Below are 19,630 nucleotides of genomic sequence, written 5' to 3' on the forward strand. Positions count from 1 at the left end.
GAAGGCCGGACTCGGCAGACATGCAAAATGGTGTATTTGTTGACATCTCTCAAGATCCGATAGCGAGAGGTGGAGTCACGCATCGATCGATGAGAGACGGAGGAGAGCGGGGAGCGGTGAGCGGGCGAACGGCGCGCAGCGAGCGAACGCGCGACATATGACACCGCGCCGAAAAAGTTTTTCTGGTGGTAGGAGAATATTACACCATTTTGCATGTCTGCTGAGTCCGGCCTTCAGCTCCTCTGTGCACTTATTGGCTCAGACGTTTTTCTTAATTACGCGATAATAATTACGGATTTTGTAAAATGGTATATAACTTTTCTTCTCAGCTTGACCCAATCTACTATAATCTTTGAAGTCGGCCAAATCGAATCCGACACCCTGTATATCTGTTAAGTCTATAATTTTTATTTACAATTGGTAAATAGCTGATTCTGCGTACAACATTAAATCTAGGAAGATTCGATCTCTAATAAGGGCCAGTTTCACAAACGTCAGTCAACTGCTAACCGAAAGTTAATTGATTCTCTGTCTCTTTTAAGATAACAAAATAGAAAAAGATAGGAAGTTGACTGAACTCTGGTTAACAGTTAACCGACGTTTCTGAAATTCGCCCTAAAAGTCAATCAGTGAGTTATCACTGAAAACAGCGAATAGTTACTGATTTACAGTTATAAGTATACCACTGCAATTTTCAGTAGTATACTTACAAAAATCAGTGACTATTCACTGTTTTCAGTGATAATTCACTGACTGACTTTTAGAGAGCGTAACTAAAACTTTTATTTGTCAATGATATTGTACATTTAATTTAATTGGTCAGTATGCAAATTGATACATATCGATAACGCGAACTCGCATGGATTTTCATTTATTACTTTGTTTCATTTGATAGTGTCATTGATGCCATCGATACGTATTCAGTTACGAGATCGGTTATCTATGGCTGCGACATATATCGGTGTGAAATTTCAAAACCAAGCCCGAGTCGAAATTTTGATTCCACGTTGAACCTTTAATTTTATTACATAGTAGGACCTAAGACAGTAAAAGGAATCGAACTGCAAGTACAAAATTTTCTCCTACTTAAAAACTGATAGTGTCGGAAATTTCTACTTTTGCCAATTTAACATTAAAGGTCCTTTTAAGTAGGAGCTAAAGTAAATTTTTAGAATTGAAGATTCAACAGAGGAGTAAAAAAATATGTCATCAAAATAGGTTATTGCTGGTCTATGTAGGTGTATAGATCAGCTAAGTAGGTGTAAATTATCCTTAAAAGTATGAAAATAGTACCAAAATTTCGACTCGGGAGGACTTCTACTTAAATACCAACGCAGCTTGCTTGAATAAATCTGACGGCGAGTGAATCTAAAAATCTTTGTACGTATTGATTATCCATCATTCGCTGCGTAACCGCAGTCGATGCCGCAGTGACGAGTATCAACCATAATTCTGGCAAAGGCATACGTAGCCCACGGATATAACGAGGCTTGTTGGAAAGCTCTTTGCCTCCATTATTCTCCTCATTCGCCTTTTGTTCTCTCTTCCGCGGTGGCCCTCTTCTCCTTTGAGCTAATAATGACTTTGAACATGATCCACATTAGAAAGCCCCCCTGTGTCGCCTCGAGTGCGGCGCAGTCGAGTGCATTGCGAGTAAGCTTCCATTTTGTTCCCCGCCTATTGCCAACCATTAAAAACCGCTAGTTTTATGAGAGTTTACATAGTTGGAAAAGTTCACCGTGCGCGAATGCCTTCTCGGCAAATATCACTGCCAGAATAAAAAACAGATAGTATCAGCATGTATGTATGTGATGTTTGCATATCCAGGAAATAGCTACGAACTATAAAATTAATTGTAAACTGCAAAAGTTTGGTGAATATCGCATGCATAAATATAAGTGCATAAAACTCTCGAAAATGTTGAACTGTTAAGTATAAATATTCGACATAAAATTTACTTGCAGGTTTTTAATAGGATTAAATCACTATTATATCGGCAATTGTGTTATGAAATCTAAAGTATCTTACGAAAATATTTATTAGGAGATGTGAATTTATAAGTAAAATTTAAGATATTTTACTTAAATATCTAATAAATACAAAATGTATAAATTAAATACTTATTATACATATAGTATATTTTGTTTGTTTAGTTGTTGCAATGTTCACCTATTCTAAATTAATATTCGGCTTTTTATTAAGATTTATGTAAACTTTTTATCTGCGATATATTTAATTTTATCTTATTTATACTATATGTTACTGAGGAGGATCACGTAAGATGATCGAAACGTTTGACTTGTTCTTTAAATAATTTTATACATTAAACTGTTTTGTTTATTTATTCGCTACTGACATCCTGCGTCGACTCTTATTGCCTTTGTGTTTTATCGAATATATTTTGTAATATTATTTTATAATATTGCAATAATATTATTTGCAACTATTGAAAAATATATGTTCACTATATTTTGCAGTAGTATCACAAAAAGATAATAGAAAATTGGAGTTAATGTAAATTTCGAATCAGCTTGAATCTCGTCATAAATGAAAGATAGTTTCATCTTTAACGGGCAAGGGGCTCTTTGTGTCCGCAAAATGGCACAACAAAAATGCAATAAATGCTTCTGACAGGAAAGTGGATAAAGGATGAAAGGCAGATGCTTGCTATTGGCGCGAAATGGGAACGGATGAATTGATTCGTCCGTCCGGGACGATACTTGATCGATTATCGAAATAATGAACGCCAGTTTCCGCGACATGAAGAGCCCATTGCAGCGCATTCAGCGCCGGGAAGACTGCGGCGGGCTATTAATACGGTTGCGTGCGCTTTTTTTCTGTTACAGACCGGCCTCGTGAATGAACGCGAGATGGACGTCTGAATCGAAGCCGTCATGGCCCCGTTTCTATTGATCCTGCCGTTGCTGGCATCGCTGCGCTACCTGATACAGCCGATCGGTAAGCGATGCTCCTCTTCAACGTCCGTTCGCCGGAAAAATGCAACGGCATCGTGAAAAAGCGAGCGCGCCGTGCGGCCTGAATCCCCTCGCTTTCAGAAAACCCCTCAGGAGGTCCCGCGTTTGGTCGACTTGAGTCGATAATCAATTGACACGTTAAACAAATTACCGTGATTAACGATCGTCCTCGATCGCATTGCCAATAATAAGACCGGGAGCGACAACGACGAACACTTTTAAAACTCATGAATACGTGTAAAATGCTCTTTCGCGGTGTTACTTACAATTACGTACAATTAAGATAAGAGTTTTCCAGAATAATAAAATTGCCAATAGTATTCACTTTAGTTTATTAATATAAAAAGCCTCGTGCGAAGCTTTTTATACGTTAAACTGTGTAACTACAGGAACAATTGCATAGTTTTAGTGCTCATTAATCGTCCAGGAATAATCTTGAGCAATCTTTCTATTTACACGAACAGTTATACCACTTACGTATGGTCGTAGAGGGTATTAATGGAGAATGCGAATGATATCAAACGACCTTTGATAACTATCGAGATGCTTCCGATAGGGGATTTAGGCAGGCCCCTCCCGTATTCGTGGAAGCCAAACGGAACTCCGTTGTTTCCCATCCGCGATTTATGGTCTTCGTGCGCTAACGAGTTCCTCTCTCGTGTGATAAGAATCGTCTCGATAACGGTTAATAGCTAGAACAAGGGGCAAAGAGAAGAAAGTGGGAAAGAAGATAAATGGGAATAGGGAGACCAGAAATATCGACAGGCATATCATTTCTCGCTTTACCATTGCTCGAGAGCAAATAATTGACATACCATAAACCGATTTCTGATAACGGTTAGTGAGAGGAGAGAGAAACAGATATACGTATCTTCATAAATTTGTAGCACAGTCGTAAATTATATGTGAAGTTTTTTACGGAATAATTATTGCCGCTGTTCTTATACCACAAGTCCTTTTCATTTTATTTGGTATTATTAATCGTACAATATTTATCAAAAGAAAATCTAGAATGGAAATGAAACTAGTATAAAATGTATTTTTATCTTTTTATTTAAAAAAAATACAACAAAATAGAAACTGGAAAAACAAAGGTGTAAAAAATTTGTTCGGATATACGTATTTCGCATAATTCAGACGCCCGTGATTTCCGTGCCAATTTGACTCGGATGTTAAAATATTGTAAAGTTTGCTAGAATTGCATTCTTATTGATGCATTGTGAATTCCTGCGTTATTTCCATGTATCCCGCGCTCAAATCCAATAGACCGTAAAGCAAAAGTTTCGCGAATACGAGCAGTCGAATTAGACGCGTTAAACCGTGAAAACGTCAGTTCCATCTATTTTATTGCTCTTTATGTATCTCACAGTTCATCGGACGCGAATGAGAGCGGAAATGCGAAATAGCGTGCCGCAACTCGCACACTATATTACATTGTCTTGCTTACGTTAACACGGATTTATTGCCACGCGCAAATTCAGAACGAAACTTTAGCGCGCCTTAGCGCACATTTTCGCGAATACACCGTGTATGAAAACCGCAACGAAAACAAACGCTTTTAGCCGCAAGACGTTGCTAGTTAATTTACGGTGCGAAGATTCTGGCACTTGCATAAGACAAGTACAAATCTTACAGCGCACCGTGGTCGTTTATCCGACAAGACGGTAGGAGACGCTAGTCAAATAACATACTAAATGTATCCACTACGTCTGATGCCCGTAGCAGGAAATCTTATTTAAACATCGCCAAAGTTTTGCGCAGGCGTATTAGCGCAATATTCTGCGTATCATCGTTGCAACACGCTGATATATACCCCGTGTTATCATTTTAATGTGCGATACTCCGGGGAAAAGAAGACAACCCATTTTGGGGCCCACAATTATTAGTAATCGAATTATTTGGATTGTTCGTAACACTCTAATCTTTTACGAATTTTACCCCGCGTAACTAAAAATCGCAATTAGCTATTCTATCTATATCCAAGATTTTTAAGTAATACTAATCAATTCTCTCTTAAGAAGCACTAACCGAAATGTTAAGTTGCTTAACTACAAAAATCAACGGTCAAAATTTTTCCCAAGGTAGAGTGTGTTACGAACAATCCAAATAATTCGATTACTAATTGTGGGCCCCAAAATGGGTTGCTAACTGTCTTTTCTTTCCCAGAGTAACATCAGCTGTATTTTGGATCTGCGAGTTGTAGTTTCTCTAAAATCGGCTATCAAAGGGCAGTATTCGATTATATTTTGCAAGCTCGAACGTTCCGCGCCATTTAACTCGGTATGAAGATAACGTCCCGCATCTTTCATTGGAGAACGGCGCGCTAAGGAAAATTCTTTTATAAGGATCGCCGGTATCGGACGTCCGGAACAAATCGATCGCCGATGGTACGCGGGAGGCTTCAATTCGCGCGCGTCAAGGTGGTTCCAGTAGAATGCCGTCGGACCCCGGTCCTTACCATGATAATGCACGACGCTACCCGGCGTGGCGGTAGCCGAAGAGAAATACGAGAGCCAACGCAACTTATTGCATCCGCAGATGCGATCCCGTGTGAAGGAAGGGCGGTCCGCGGGGGAGCGGTAGCGATGGAACTGCAAAATTCCGCAACGTGTGCCTCATTTCATACGTCGACGTCTAAATCGTAACGCCCCATGTGTACGGTATGCCCTGGGAACGTCCATTCTTTAGTAGGTCACATCCCTCGACTGCGTTTCCGGATCTTGCGGCGCTCCGTTACAAGTTCGCGTTACACGTGCATCCCCGAGTCGAAATTTTGATACTATTTTGACTCTTTTAAGGATAATTTACACCTACTTAGCTGATCTATTCACCTACATAGACGAGCAATAACCTACTTTGAATAACATTATATTTTTTAATCCCCCCTTGAATCTTTAATTCTACAAATTTACTTTAGCTCCTACTTAAAAGGACCTACTTTAATGCTAAATTGGCAAAAGTAGAAATTTCCGACACTATCAGTTTCAAAGTGGGAGTAAATTTTGTACTTGTAGTTCGACCTCCTTTACTGTCTTAGGTCCTACTATACAATAGAATTGAAGGTTCAACATAGGGCCAAAATTTCGACTCGGGTCCTCAACTGCACGAATCGCGCGATCTACGTACCTCGTAGTCATTCACACGTTTTTCTATCGAGCAACAGTTTGATTTCGTAAAATTATTCGTTGAAGGTGTCCCGAAATTCCGCGTCGATATCCGCCGCTCCGCATATCGTATATTATTCTTTTTTGATACGCGTTCGCGACTAGTACGGGAAGAAACCGCGATCGTTCCCTGTGAATAATCCGCGATCAATATCATCGCGTGATCGCTGAATCCTGGCGATTTGCTATCGATGCTCGGTTAACCGGCAAGACAGATATCTCGCGCGATTCACACATGAAATCTATACGTCCAAAACTCATCAGCTAACTTGAAATTACCTCATTGCGTTAACAACGGACGATAATTGTTTCTTTAAACGATGTTCGTATTCGTATACATCTCGTATCGTCGCATTGAATCTCTTGTTTCGAGTACAATTTGTTGGCTGCGCTTCTAAGTTGAAAGCGCGGAATAATACACAAAATATTGAATCGAGTGCGATTTCTTACAGAGGCAAGAGGGCACCCTACTTCCTGCGTCGCCATTACTGGTTTCACATTACTTTGAGTATACGTTTACGTACATTAACTAAATTAATGCAACATCCCTAAGTGATTAAACTTTAAGAAACGATTTTCGTTTCAACACTTTCTCAAAAATTTCTCGATCGAACAGAGTCAATCGTTACCATAAGCAATACTAATTATCCACAGAAAGTGATATGTAAAACGTACCTATAGTAACAATCGCTAAACGAAGTAATTTGAAAGAGAGAGCGAGAGAGAGAGAGAGAGAGAGAGAGAGAGAGAGAGAGAGAGAGAGAGAGAAAGAATATTAAGTATAGAATTTTTAACATTTATTTATTTCATATTTCGTAGGCGGGATAACGAATTCTCAACGTTCGTGTTTGTTTTGCTGTGCCCGCGCGGAATCGTGCGACTTTCCCCCCCGCTATTGTGTACGGCAAGGTCGTCGCGCAATCATTCGCTCGCCGAACCTCGAGCCGGCAGGCAGTGTCGAAAGTCGCTCCGTGCGTCGTATTACTTTTACGTTATCAATTTCCGAAACGCGATCGCGCCCTGAGTACGGGAATAAAACTCTATTAATTTGTACACCCTTATCGGTAATAAGTAACGTTCATCGATGAATTATTAAGTTTCTACAACTTGTAAAGAGAAACGAATTATATGTTGAGGCGACGGCTCTTTGTCAACGTACACAGATATTTCACGAGACTAGCTTGTCTAATAAAATATGAATGTAAATCGTGATACTTTATCGTGATTACATCTCGTTTACGCGTCGCGCTTTGAATTATCTGTCGATTTCAGTGCATTCTGTCTTTCAGTTTCGAGAACCGATAGAGAAATTTGTTAGTGTACGGCTTTAGTATTTGCGTTGTTTGCTGCATTTCGTTCCGTTATACTTCGTAGCTGAAACAGGCAGAAAGTAGAGAAAGTCGCTGCGTTATAGCTCGAAATGTAATCAAGAATTATCTTAGTGAATTGTTACAATTAATAGATTTGATCGTAGCGAGTGCTTAGCTCGTACAATTCATTACGCGTAAGGATTAGATTGTTTGACAGTTCGAATTGTAAAATATCGTTTCGTCGCGGATTAATAACTACTTCTTTACAGCAGATGCTTTGATTCCGACATTCGCGTCGCATTTTATATCGTAAAAGTGATTTATTCGTCGTTACTTTCGAATCGAGAATGCAAAATAACGTGCGAGTTGAATGATTTGCGTGGCGGAACTTTGTGCGTTTTACGGTATTTCACGTCGCATACGGGAGTGTCACACGAAATTTCGCGCGATCGTAGTTAATCATTCTCGCGAGTGAATATTGTGTGAGTGCAACAAGAAAATCTGAGAGGAGGAGGAGGAGGAGGCCTGGGGGGCATCGGGCAACGGCGGAACAACCATGCGGTGAGTGTTTTATTTCATATATATTATTTACTGGCTACAAAATTAATATCTACTCTCTGTCTTATTTATTCAAATGATTTGAATAAGAGTTACACACAAAAATATACGTTGAAATCTTGTGAGTTTATATTTAAAAGAAAGAGATTTTCTTCGAGTACTTTATATGATTATTTTATTAAATATCTATTTAAAGAATGTATAAAATATTTAATGCAATAATTTCAAATTTAAATAATTATTCTATATATAATAATCACACATCATATTTTGTACTTTACAGTTCAACGTAGTTTACGACGTAGACAACTCCGCTGTTGCGCATCGTATCGGTGAGTGGTAAATTTTTTATTTAAAAAATTTATATAATGGATATATTGTACATAAAAATTGCATTAGACCTACATCATGTAAACGAAAGATTTGTGTATATCGAATGTATTGATGTGAAATAAAAATAAATTGCGTACAAGTAAAATAGGCTAGGAAAAAATTGATAATATCTACTAATAGTTATACTGATACAGAGTAAGAGACAGAGTGGCGTGTAGCGCACGCAACGCTAGGTTCTAGTATTATATCAATTTGTCGTATCTGAAAATACGAACGACAGTTAACTTTTGTCTGACACTACTCTGTAAACGAAATGTTTATTTAATCTTGCGGCAGCTAAAAGAAATACTATATATGAAACTACGAGGTGCAGGAAAAGTGACAGATACCGTTATTAAAAATTTTGCTGATTATTGAGGTTCATCAATCGCGGAAATTCTTGGAATTTCGAACGTCGAACGCCGTTCTGTGTATATTCGAACGTTCTGGCTTTCTCTTTCTAACCTTCGACCTCTTGGCCGTGAACACCTAATTCGCAAATCAGTTTCCTTCAGTTATACACTAAAGTTCAGAGTTTATTCTTACTTGTGATCATTTCAACTGCCAACAACTTAAATTGTTCACTCAAGAATGCTGTTCTGTAGTTGCAAAGATTTAGTTTTCTTTTCATTCTCGCAGCGAAGATTGGATCCTTGCGAAAGCTTTAACACGGAAATTCATACACGTTGGCATTTTTAAGAGGTAGAAATATATTTAATTGATAAAAAATATATATATATATCAAGAGACGCAGAATACTGAAAGCATATACATATTTACATCAAATGAAAATAGACTCAAAATAATATATATTCCATTTTAATATTAATTTAAGAATAGTATATCGCATATATATATATATGTATATATACATATTGTCATCGAATTATAACTATAAAAGATTTCTCTCGAGTAATTTATGACATTTAAATTGAAAGCTTTCTCTGTTCCTTCATAGTTAACGCAACCACGAAAAATAGATTACGGGATTTTAAAAGTATCACAATATTCCAACATCAAAAAATGAAGAAAGCAAATAGCAGAACTTTTTAAAATCTGGGACAATTGAATTTTCTAGTCCTTTTAATGTATAATATTATATTTCAAGTTGCAATTCTGGCTCTTTTAAATAGCTTTATTAATTTATAACACTAATTGAGTCTTCTAAATTTAAATGAATTTATCGTAAATTAGTTGAATTCTCGAATTAAATTCCAAATGAAAGTTTTACCATAGTACTTATATACTATGTATTATTCTATATTTATACGTTTAAATTTTTGTGTCCTGTTCTTTCAGTACAATAACCCAATCACATTTAACTTACTCTATTTTGGGGATAAAAATTAAATAATAAATTAAGGTAATATTTATATACAAAAATCTACAAAATACATGTATTTTTAAGATATTTTGCTAGTGAGTTTTATTCAAACAATTAACATATATATTATCTAAAAATATTGACATACAAGCTCAAAAATACAGCATACGTAACTTAAAAAAATTAATATTTAACACAAGCAAAAACCATCTATTTAATGAGATTATGAGATTATCTCTAAAAATACGTATGCAATGTGATTCGGCATCTTTCGTTAACTATCAAGACTAACGTCAAGTTGTTTTACGCCGCCAAATAAAATCGTGAAGCAGATTCGTGTAGCATCGCGAAATAAGAGACGAGAAACAGCGAGACGTAAAAAGCATCATTTCCGACAAGGCAGAAGCAACGGAAGCGTGCGCGAGTAAACGAAACTGCCGTCGTTGCTTTAACTGCAGCATAGCTAGTGCGGTAATGACGAGTAAACTTAGTTTGTAGTCAACCTTGCGAGACCGAATATATCCTGCTATTAGCTTCGTTATTTACCAAAAGAAAATCAGCAAATCACTATCCGATCTGATTCACTGAGAAATACAAAAACCATACTCTGCTAAAAGTATAAAAATACATTCATTCATGGAGAACTTTTAAATGAGAGATTTTTAACTTTGACATTTTTCTATTTTGTCGTTATCTGTCGTTATTTATTGTAATTAAGAAATTGTCAAATAATAGCGATAAGAATTCTCGTTGGAACAAAACGGCAACGTAAAAGAGAATCGTGGATGCTTGACACTTTCGAACTATAAATTGGAATTTAATGAAAAAAACCTAATAGATAGATGATTTGAATATTATTTATACTGCGGTTTTCCAATCAATATTCTATTTACAATGTATTATTAACATACAGAGATGATTGAAACATCTTGATTATATCTTAATTATTCCATGATAAAACGGTTGCTGTCAAGCTGCTGTCAATTAGATTAACAAATTATCTTGTAACTGCCACCGTGCCAGCAATGCGCTTTTTAGGCACAGAAACTGGAAGGAGTTAATTACTGCAGAGCACGTAGTAATTTCTTTCGTACAAATGGCTACAATCGATAATAGGACATGCACTGATTAGAAACGAAACTGCAATTAATGTTTTAGACTCACGAAAGGCTTCATAAATTCAATGAAAAGCTTCATAAAGCTGTATAAATTACGCGAATTCTAACTTTGAAATTTGATAAATTGCTAGAGTCAAGATCATATCTGTATAGTAAGATATTATGTCTAAATATCACGTATTAGCTTTATAATATCACAAAATTATCTTGTTAACTAACTAGTTTTTTAACTAAGCGCATTGCTAATTTAACTTAGCAACATTAAAAGTTTAATATTCAGATAAATTGCGATAGTACTAATTGACTCAGCATACATACTTAATGAACGTTTAAAACAAATATTATTTATTAATTTTTAATAAGAATTAATTAATTAAATGTTGAATTGTTGAGATTCTCGATGGAAACCTAACTTTTCATGCCTCATGGCTTATTTTCTGAAATTAATTATCTATTATTTAATCATTTGAAAGTGGAATGATTAGTCTTTTTCTAGCTTGACATCTAGTAATCTAGCGAAAATAGATATATGTATAGATGCTCACTGGATAAATTTCCTTCTTAAATAGCGTTTCAATTAATATCATATAAATCATAGGATATATTTCCAGCAGTAAACTATTCTTAAATATCAACCGTTCACGTGATTAAATAATGAATTTCTGTCTAGCCAGATAGTAATTATTCCTCCACAATTTTCGTTGCGTGTTGTCAACCTGTTATTTCAATGCAAAACTTCTTATAAAAGTTTCAATACAACATTCTTTTAATAAAACTTAACTTTCATTCTATTCCCTAATACAATGTAACGTACGTTCTTCCAAACACTTAGCTATCCTGCTCTGATTTTTCTGTGTGTTTTATGTGCTCTTCACATCTTAGTATTTAAAGCTCAATTCCGTTCACATTTCATTTATAATTCTTACACATATTTATAGTTTCTTAAAATATATTCTTCAATCCCTTTGATTTTAAAGCCTCATATCAATATACGCGGAGTACCAGATCTCGAACTGCTGAAAATATTTTTGTCTTCTAATGTTTCAAACGATCTAATTTTCACACATTTAATTAATGATACATTTATGCGTGAATCTAAAAGAAATTTCTTATCAAGATGTCCGCGTCGGAATGCGAACGTTTTTAGGCTTCATATTTATGTATACGCGCGCATATCGATGTTAGACGAAAAGAAACATTAAATTCGAACGTCCGGAAATTAAATAATATCGATCTCCATCGCGCTCGCGTGTGAACGGAGCATATGCGCTATAAGCGGAGCAAACATGCGATCCAAGTCGTATATAGCAACGTCCGAGAATTTAATATCCCGCTAATTGCGAATATATTGTAAGAGAAGCCAGGGAGAACGAGAGGAAACGATATCGAATCCCTCCGCCGCAACCTTTTAATCCCGGCACAATTTAAAATAGCATCACGGTGTTTTGATTGCATCGCGTTTCAACCTACCTTCTGCATCTATCTGACGTAGAAGTCTTCGTTTCCAAATACTGCTATAAATAATAGCAACTTTTACTGTCATAATCAATACGCGAAGAAGAATCGTTAGACTTAAGAGAATAATGGACTCGCAATACCCACCCTTGTACATTCGTAGTAATGTAAAATACTTGTCGAAGATTACATAAAGTTAAAGGAGAGAGAAGAGAATGAAAGAGGAAAAGAAAAGATACAAAAATCTTTTTAAATAAATACCAGTTTTTTTGTGCTTATATCATATTCGTTTATCTTCTATATTTGTTCTACCACTTTGTTAAGTTTATCGCTTAGTTTACTTACCGTTGAAGGATAGAGATTGTTTATGCGATACCGAGTCCCGCATGAATACATGCATTTCAAAACATCGGTATCGGATAATAGATTTAAAAATAGAACAAAAAAATCCATATACTCGATCTACCTTAATCACCGAATATTTGGTAAGCGCAAACTGCGCGATGACCCGCAGAAAAATTTTTTGCGAGCGAACGCCGCCGGCGTTATGATCCTGCCGAACGGGGCACAAGCACCTGTGCTATCCTGCATATGCACCTATATTTAATCGTCAATTTATCGCAACAACCGATAGATGTTCTGATGAAATTTTCACTCGGGCGAATTTCGCAAGTATAATTTTATTTGTCGAATCGGCTAAAATGTCTGTGAACTTTTTAGCAAAACATTTCAGCCCGGAAGTATGTGCAGACAAAGAATATTATCATCCGAATAACACGGTATTGAGATTTTTATCGCACAAAATTGTAACGTTACGTTCATGGCGCTTCTCGCTCAAAAATCTTTAATATTCCATAAAATATTTAATATCAACATTAAAATGCAATACGTCCTGTTATTGTAAATTTTATATTCCAAAAAATATATGTGCGTACTGTTTATAAAATGTATATAACATCAAAATCATGATAAAGACACGATGAAAACTGATTTCAAATTCATCAGAGTACTATATATTTTTTTTCTAAAATATGTAATTCTAAGATACTCCACTACACATTTGGTCACACTGACAAAATTTTTTTTTAACTAAGTAAATATATTTACTTAAAATTATTTTTTTACTGAAGTGTTTAAATAAAAAATCAAATTTCAAGTAAATCTATGTATTATATTAAGTAAATTAATTTAAATCATTACATTTTCTACATTCAAATAAAAATTTCATGAGATATATTATAGAATACTAAGATTTATTAAATGAAATAATTGTTTTTGTTAAATAAGAAATCCAATTTACTTCGCTGTGTAAATTACATCTTAGTAAACATTTTATAGAATTAAAATAAGATTTTTTTAATTTAAAATTATCTATTCCTTGATATTTAATAAATACTTAAATTAAAGCAATGCATGTTTTAATTTATTATTTTTTAAATTTAAGTTAATAAGCTAGTAGGAGCCACCTAATGAATAATTTTCTTGAGTGAAGTAATATTTTTTTGGATTAAGATATTTTTTTATCCATGCACATATGCCTACATATTTAAGCGCCTGACTATGAATAAGTGTCTCCATGCGAAAGGTGTCCTAGATTTCAAGTTTAGGAGAGATGACAGGTAGATAAATGTCGCCTCTGAAATTAGCGCTTAGGCCAAAATGGCATTATCCCAGGTGTCAACAACCTACACATCGATAGCAAAACGACGGTATTAAGGTGTTGTATTAAAAATCCCTCCGTTTAAATAGACCTTTGCGCTGATGGGTCTCCTATGCGCGCGACGAGACCTTTGTGCGATGGTGGTCAAAGCCCTTTCGCTATCGATCGTGTCCGCTCTATCGTGAATAGTTGGTAACTTCAGCCGTTGAAGTTGATCAATTGAGCGATAGCCACGACGACGGCCGAGCAGATGTATTAATACATACGAAACCGTATGTGCGGGGCGCTTAATAGCCAATCAGACGATCTCTCCTTTCACAGTGAGCACAATCGCAAATAATGTTGCTGATTTGTTCCATTAAAATAATAACGCGCACGTTTATAAACGCACAGCGCCGGGAACATTCCGGTAATGTCACGGCGACTTTGCCATATTCCTGCATACACCTGGAATGTCGCAATGTTGCTGCAACATTGCTGGAATGCCACGCGCTATTCGGATAATCTTCGTAACCGCATCGCGTAAGCTAATGATGATTTTATTATTAGTACTAGCGCAACTCGAGCCCGGCAACGTTGAGCGGTCCGACATTCGCGTTTATTGCTTTCGTAAATATTAAAGATTCGACCAGCTCGAACGGGAGCGAGTTCCGGGTTATCCATGTAAAATGCACACACAATGCACGTCCGCGCGCTGCCCGGGAACGCGTTCGCACAAGGCCGACGAGTAACTTGGCGCGATTACCCGCGCGTATCCCGCGTCGTCACGTGTAAAGCACCGGCGATTGTAATTAAAGCGCGAGCGGATGATTAATCGCCCGATACGGAATCGCGAGACGGAATCTTGACGCCGCAACGTAACCTGGCCCTTCCACCGTCCCCCTTCGCTCGTCCTCGCCGCCTCGCCCGCTGTCGTATTCGAAATGCAACCCCCGGCGTCGGGGGTTGCAACTGGGTCGTCGGCAATTACGCTAGTCATTCACTCGGCTATGCGGAGATAGGGGCGGGGAGAGGAGACGAGGGATTATTGCGGCGGGTGCGGAATTTAAGATTCGCCGTGCATGTGCAAGCCGCGAGGGGGTTGTTTACGTTCTTCGCCGTCGATGTCATCCTCTCCGACTGCGCTACGTTCGGGCTTGCGACACTACTCCGGATTGCGTTTCTCTCTTCGCAGCTCGTTAAACTTTTACGCTAATCTGTCACTACTACCAGTGAAATAATCGCTTCAGGATTTAGGATTACAACGATAGTTTATTCACTCCACATCTCGTGGATTGTTAGAACATTCCCGGAATATTTGCGAATTTCGCTAAACGACGCGGCAATTATAGTCTCGGGATATTTCTACATTAGCAATAGCAAAACTATAAATGAAAATCACCGAGTATTTTCGTGGATAGAAAATCCACGGAATTAATGATAGAATTAAAATTGAGTCTTGTATGTATCGGAATAACCGCGTCAAATTAATGAAATTACACCAGTCACGATTCATTATTACGTACTACTTAACGTCAATTTAAATCATTGCTGTCCCACTTTCAATTTTATCAAAGAAAATATTATTTTTACTTTAAATTTTATTCAATTACTAGTTTCAGTTTCATATAAATTTTCGTACAAATATTGCGTCTCGTATCCATAAAAAGCAAAAATAACAGAAAATGTCTTAAATTAACGAAAGTAAAGTTAGAGAACGTTTAAGCAATGTGAGCCGTCACCCGTTGAAAATGGTGTAAAAACTTTTTTATAAATATCGCATTGGTATTAACAGATTTTTAATCTAAAAAAACCACATAATATCCGAATACAATTGTACGTTTCGGTCTGCGAAAGCGACCCTCCTCAGCAATAAATTAACGATTAAACATTAAACGATTAAACTCGGTCCGAAACGAGTATGTTTAATCGTTAATTTATTGCTGAGGAGGGTCGCTTTCGCAGACCGAAACGTACAATTGTATTCGGATATTATGTGGTTTTTAGATTAAAAATCTGTTAATACCAATGCGATATTGATAAAAAAATTTTTACACCATTTTCAACGGGTGACGGCTCACATTGCCTAAACATTCTCTAACTTTACTTTCGTTAATTTAAGTTGTTTTGTATAGGAGCCTTATTTACATTTTCTATTTATATTTAAAGAGGAAATGTGTTAACAGTATGTAGTTAATTCGAAAAAAAAAATTTCTCTACGTATAGTTCCAACTATATTAACTGATAATGACGTAGTTCATTTTTTGTAATAATCGCAATTAATCGCAAGTGAATGACAAAAAGTAAACCTCACTTGCAATGTCTGAGTACATATGGCTTTTCGTGTTCATATACACGCTTCACTAACGCTGTTGACCGCGTACAGAGTCAGATGACGCGAACCTGTTGACAAGCAACCAGAAGCAACACCTGTGACATCAGAATCCATGTAATAATCTGTCGTTCTATATCACAGCGCAACCTCGTCAACTTGATATATACACGAAGCATAAAATACATCTACACGTATGTTCCGAAGCTCAGACCAGGATCCGAAGATATTACCAAGATTATATGTCACAATTCCCGAATGCAGATGTCTCGAATGGGAAATAGAAGTGTGCAGTGAAAGAATAAACTTGTTAGGATATTAAGCGTGCATAAATAAATAAAATATGTTTTCTCGCCCGCACATGTACGAAAACATATCAAAACTATGAAAAGATTGAACGTTTACTTAAAATTTCATATATTAAGTATTGTTTATATTGTCAAAATACTTTCCTTTCTCAGTAATAAGGCAATGACGACTAATATCGACGATAAAAAGTATGACGCCTTTCATTTTTACGATGTAATTAATACGCATAAATAAATTAATAAATAGTGATATTAAAAAGGTCAATATCAGAAATGTTATCAAGAAAAGAAAACAAGAAAGAAGATCCGCATTGTATTCACATAGTAATCGTTTTCTCGCAACTTTTAGAATTTCGATGTAATTAACAAATCTCTAATTTTCTCTTAAAGAATATTATCCAAGTTCCCGAGACATTCGCGTTCAAAGCTCCAACAATCTAAAACTATGAAGGAAAAATGTATCCCGTTTTTTTTATTCTCAAAACAAAAATGGACAAACTTTACACCGACAAAATTATTATTTCTAATAGCATTCGAGACTTAACTTATAAAAGAGCTTTGCATAAGCTTTGCATAAACTCCCATGTATAAATAATCCGTAATTTAGAAAACTCCTGGATTCATTCTCCCCCACAATATTACAATATTACCCGCAATATTACCGTTAATGTTTAACACAACGTTTTCGCATGATATCCTTCGATTTACGGCACAGTTCGAAGTTAGATACACGGGCGAGTCGACAAGGGAAGTTTCGGCACACTCGTGTACCAGAAAGCTGGTAATCTCGTAGAAGAGGATATACAGCGGAATACAGCGGAATACTTGGCGGGCTGTCATATTATCGTTTCTGCATATGCATAAGCGCAATGGCGGTGTAATGCAGCGTGTATATCTAAAAGCGCCTCGTACTTTCTAAACACACGCGGCGCACGACACGGTAATTTCCAATAACATCAGCTATTCTATATTCGCGGTACACTTTCGGCATTACCCGCGCGAGAGTAATTACGCTATATTAGCGCGCCCGTGTCGCGGTGCTGCATCTTTCGCGTGACAGTTAAAGACCATATTTCCATTACGACTTCCTCCGTAAAACCCGTTAACAGTGTCGTAAAATATTATTACGGAAAAGGACAAGCTGAAAATTAGCTTACGCGATACACCCGCGAAAATTTTACGAAGTATACTCGGAGAATACCCGGGGCGAGCCGGGAACCGCTGAGGGCATTGCGGTGTACAGATTTGCGGCATTACTGGGCATTACTAGGCATTTTTTGGGCATTAGACCTGGCTGGGGCATTATAAAGATATAAGATAAAGTGATGCCCACTGGGCATTAGTGGGTATTGGTGTACACGCACCGGCATAAATGCTGTCCCTATCCTTGTGAGGTGCACACACACAACTAGAGTCCCTGTAGTTGTGTGCGTGCACCTCACAAGGATAGGGACAGCATTTATGCCGGTGCGTGTACAAGATTTTGGTCAGCGGTTTCTCCCTTGACCCGCGGACCATCGCGCCCTCGTTCCTCTCGCCTTTCAAAGCCGACCGTGCGAGAAATGCATCGCAAAGGACGATTTATTCTCAAGCCGCTCGTCTCCTGTCGGTATTCCGCAACCGATAGAATCGCATTTTCGGAATACTTTATCACTGCGACATACGTAGCGCGCGTCGCGCGTCGGCGCGGTCGTAGGCATTGTCCAATACATTCCGAATGAGCCTGCCGGCGGGCGAAACTGCCCGGCCCACGACGCGATAATATTTTTAACACATTCGGTCATAAAAATTCCATCTAGCGCCGACGCTCGACGCCGGACATCTCGATCCCGCGGTGTCGCCCGGCCGGCGACCCACGTTGACCGACGCAATTCGGTTTACGACGGTGCTTCGGTGTGCTCGCGACCAAGTCCGTTACACACGGGTCCGCGTTGACCGGCCCGAGGGCGACCAGCGGCGCGAGCAAACCTTACCCGCGGGATCGACGACACGTGGACGAACGCGACGCATTGTTGTTTTTGGGGAGCAAACCGCGATGTAAATCTGGGGACTACCGGCCGTGGTTTCCGCGACCGGGACCGGATTGAATCCGCGATCGCGAAAAAGTACGAAACGACGAGCGGCGCCGGAAGGCGGATGCGGAAAATCGTTTCGCGCGGCTGAAAAACCTCAGCTGTTCCCGAATGGAACACGGGGGACACGCGGACTCTCGCGACACCTGTCCGCGGACCTTCGCCGATTCGGTCCTCGTTCAATTCCACCCGCGACTTGACACTCGTGTAATTAAAGTCGTCTCGAGTAAACAGGAAGCCACCGAACGAGGCAATGATAACGACAACGTGGTGACAGATGCATCTCCCGAGGAAAACGAGGTGTCGATAAAAGGACGTGATCAATGTGCTTTCATACGTGACAGTCTCTTCACGATTTATTTGCCTAAGAATAAACTGTATTGTCAGCTAATTAAGAATTCGTCAGCCTTTCCCCGCCAACGAGACGTAATTCAAATTTCCTGCTTCACGAGGATTTCATTTGCATGAAATTTTCCCTTGATTCAAGACCCAACGGTGTACCTCCAATTTTGCGATAAGTGTGGCTGAATGTTATATATTATATTTCAGGGAATTCGTCCTCGTCATCCCACCGATATCGCCATCGCGGGCCGATATTTGATACGTGCTTTATGTCGATAATGCGACAATATTACGCTCGCAATGCGACGAGATATCGCGCCCATTATAAATGCCCATTATAAATATTCGATCGATAGTACGCGTCCGATAGCACGCCGACATATAAATGACCGTTCGCCCGGCATTTTAATGCCGCTGTTACGGATTACAACGCGCTGAGATTGCTGCGAGCGCGGCGCCGATGTAATTTCCTCCCGTCGCTTTATTCATTGTTTGCCGCGCGCGCGCGGGACACGCACGGTTCGTACCGCTCGCGATCGAATGGATGTTCGCAATACGCGGACCGCCGGCCATTAACCGATCCGGTCGGCTCTAATCTGAACTAATCATACACGTGTATGGTAACGTAATCTCCAATACCCTCGGTCTATATTGAATGTAG

The 19,630-nt window shown here is 38.1% G+C and overlaps 1 protein-coding gene across 4 annotated transcripts in view; it reads left to right on the top strand.

Annotated features, from left to right (window-relative positions):
* LOC105565514 (tyrosine-protein kinase-like otk) overlaps positions 1 to 19,630 on the top strand; it is a 108,732-nt gene that overhangs the window by 48,247 nt on the left and 40,855 nt on the right. For all 4 annotated transcript variants that reach the window (XM_012018780.1, XM_012018778.1, XM_012018777.1 and 1 more), the window contains one exon: positions 2,847 to 2,958. In XM_012018780.1, the coding sequence (XP_011874170.1) occupies positions 2,895 to 2,958 (64 nt within the window). In that variant the 5' untranslated portion in view covers positions 2,847 to 2,894. The remainder of the gene's footprint in view (positions 1 to 2,846; positions 2,959 to 19,630) is intronic.

Source organism: Vollenhovia emeryi, unplaced genomic scaffold (genome assembly GCF_000949405.1).
Source record: "Vollenhovia emeryi isolate VEMERY1.0 unplaced genomic scaffold, V.emery_V1.0 DF939151.1, whole genome shotgun sequence".
Taxonomy (NCBI): domain Eukaryota; kingdom Metazoa; phylum Arthropoda; class Insecta; order Hymenoptera; family Formicidae; genus Vollenhovia; species Vollenhovia emeryi.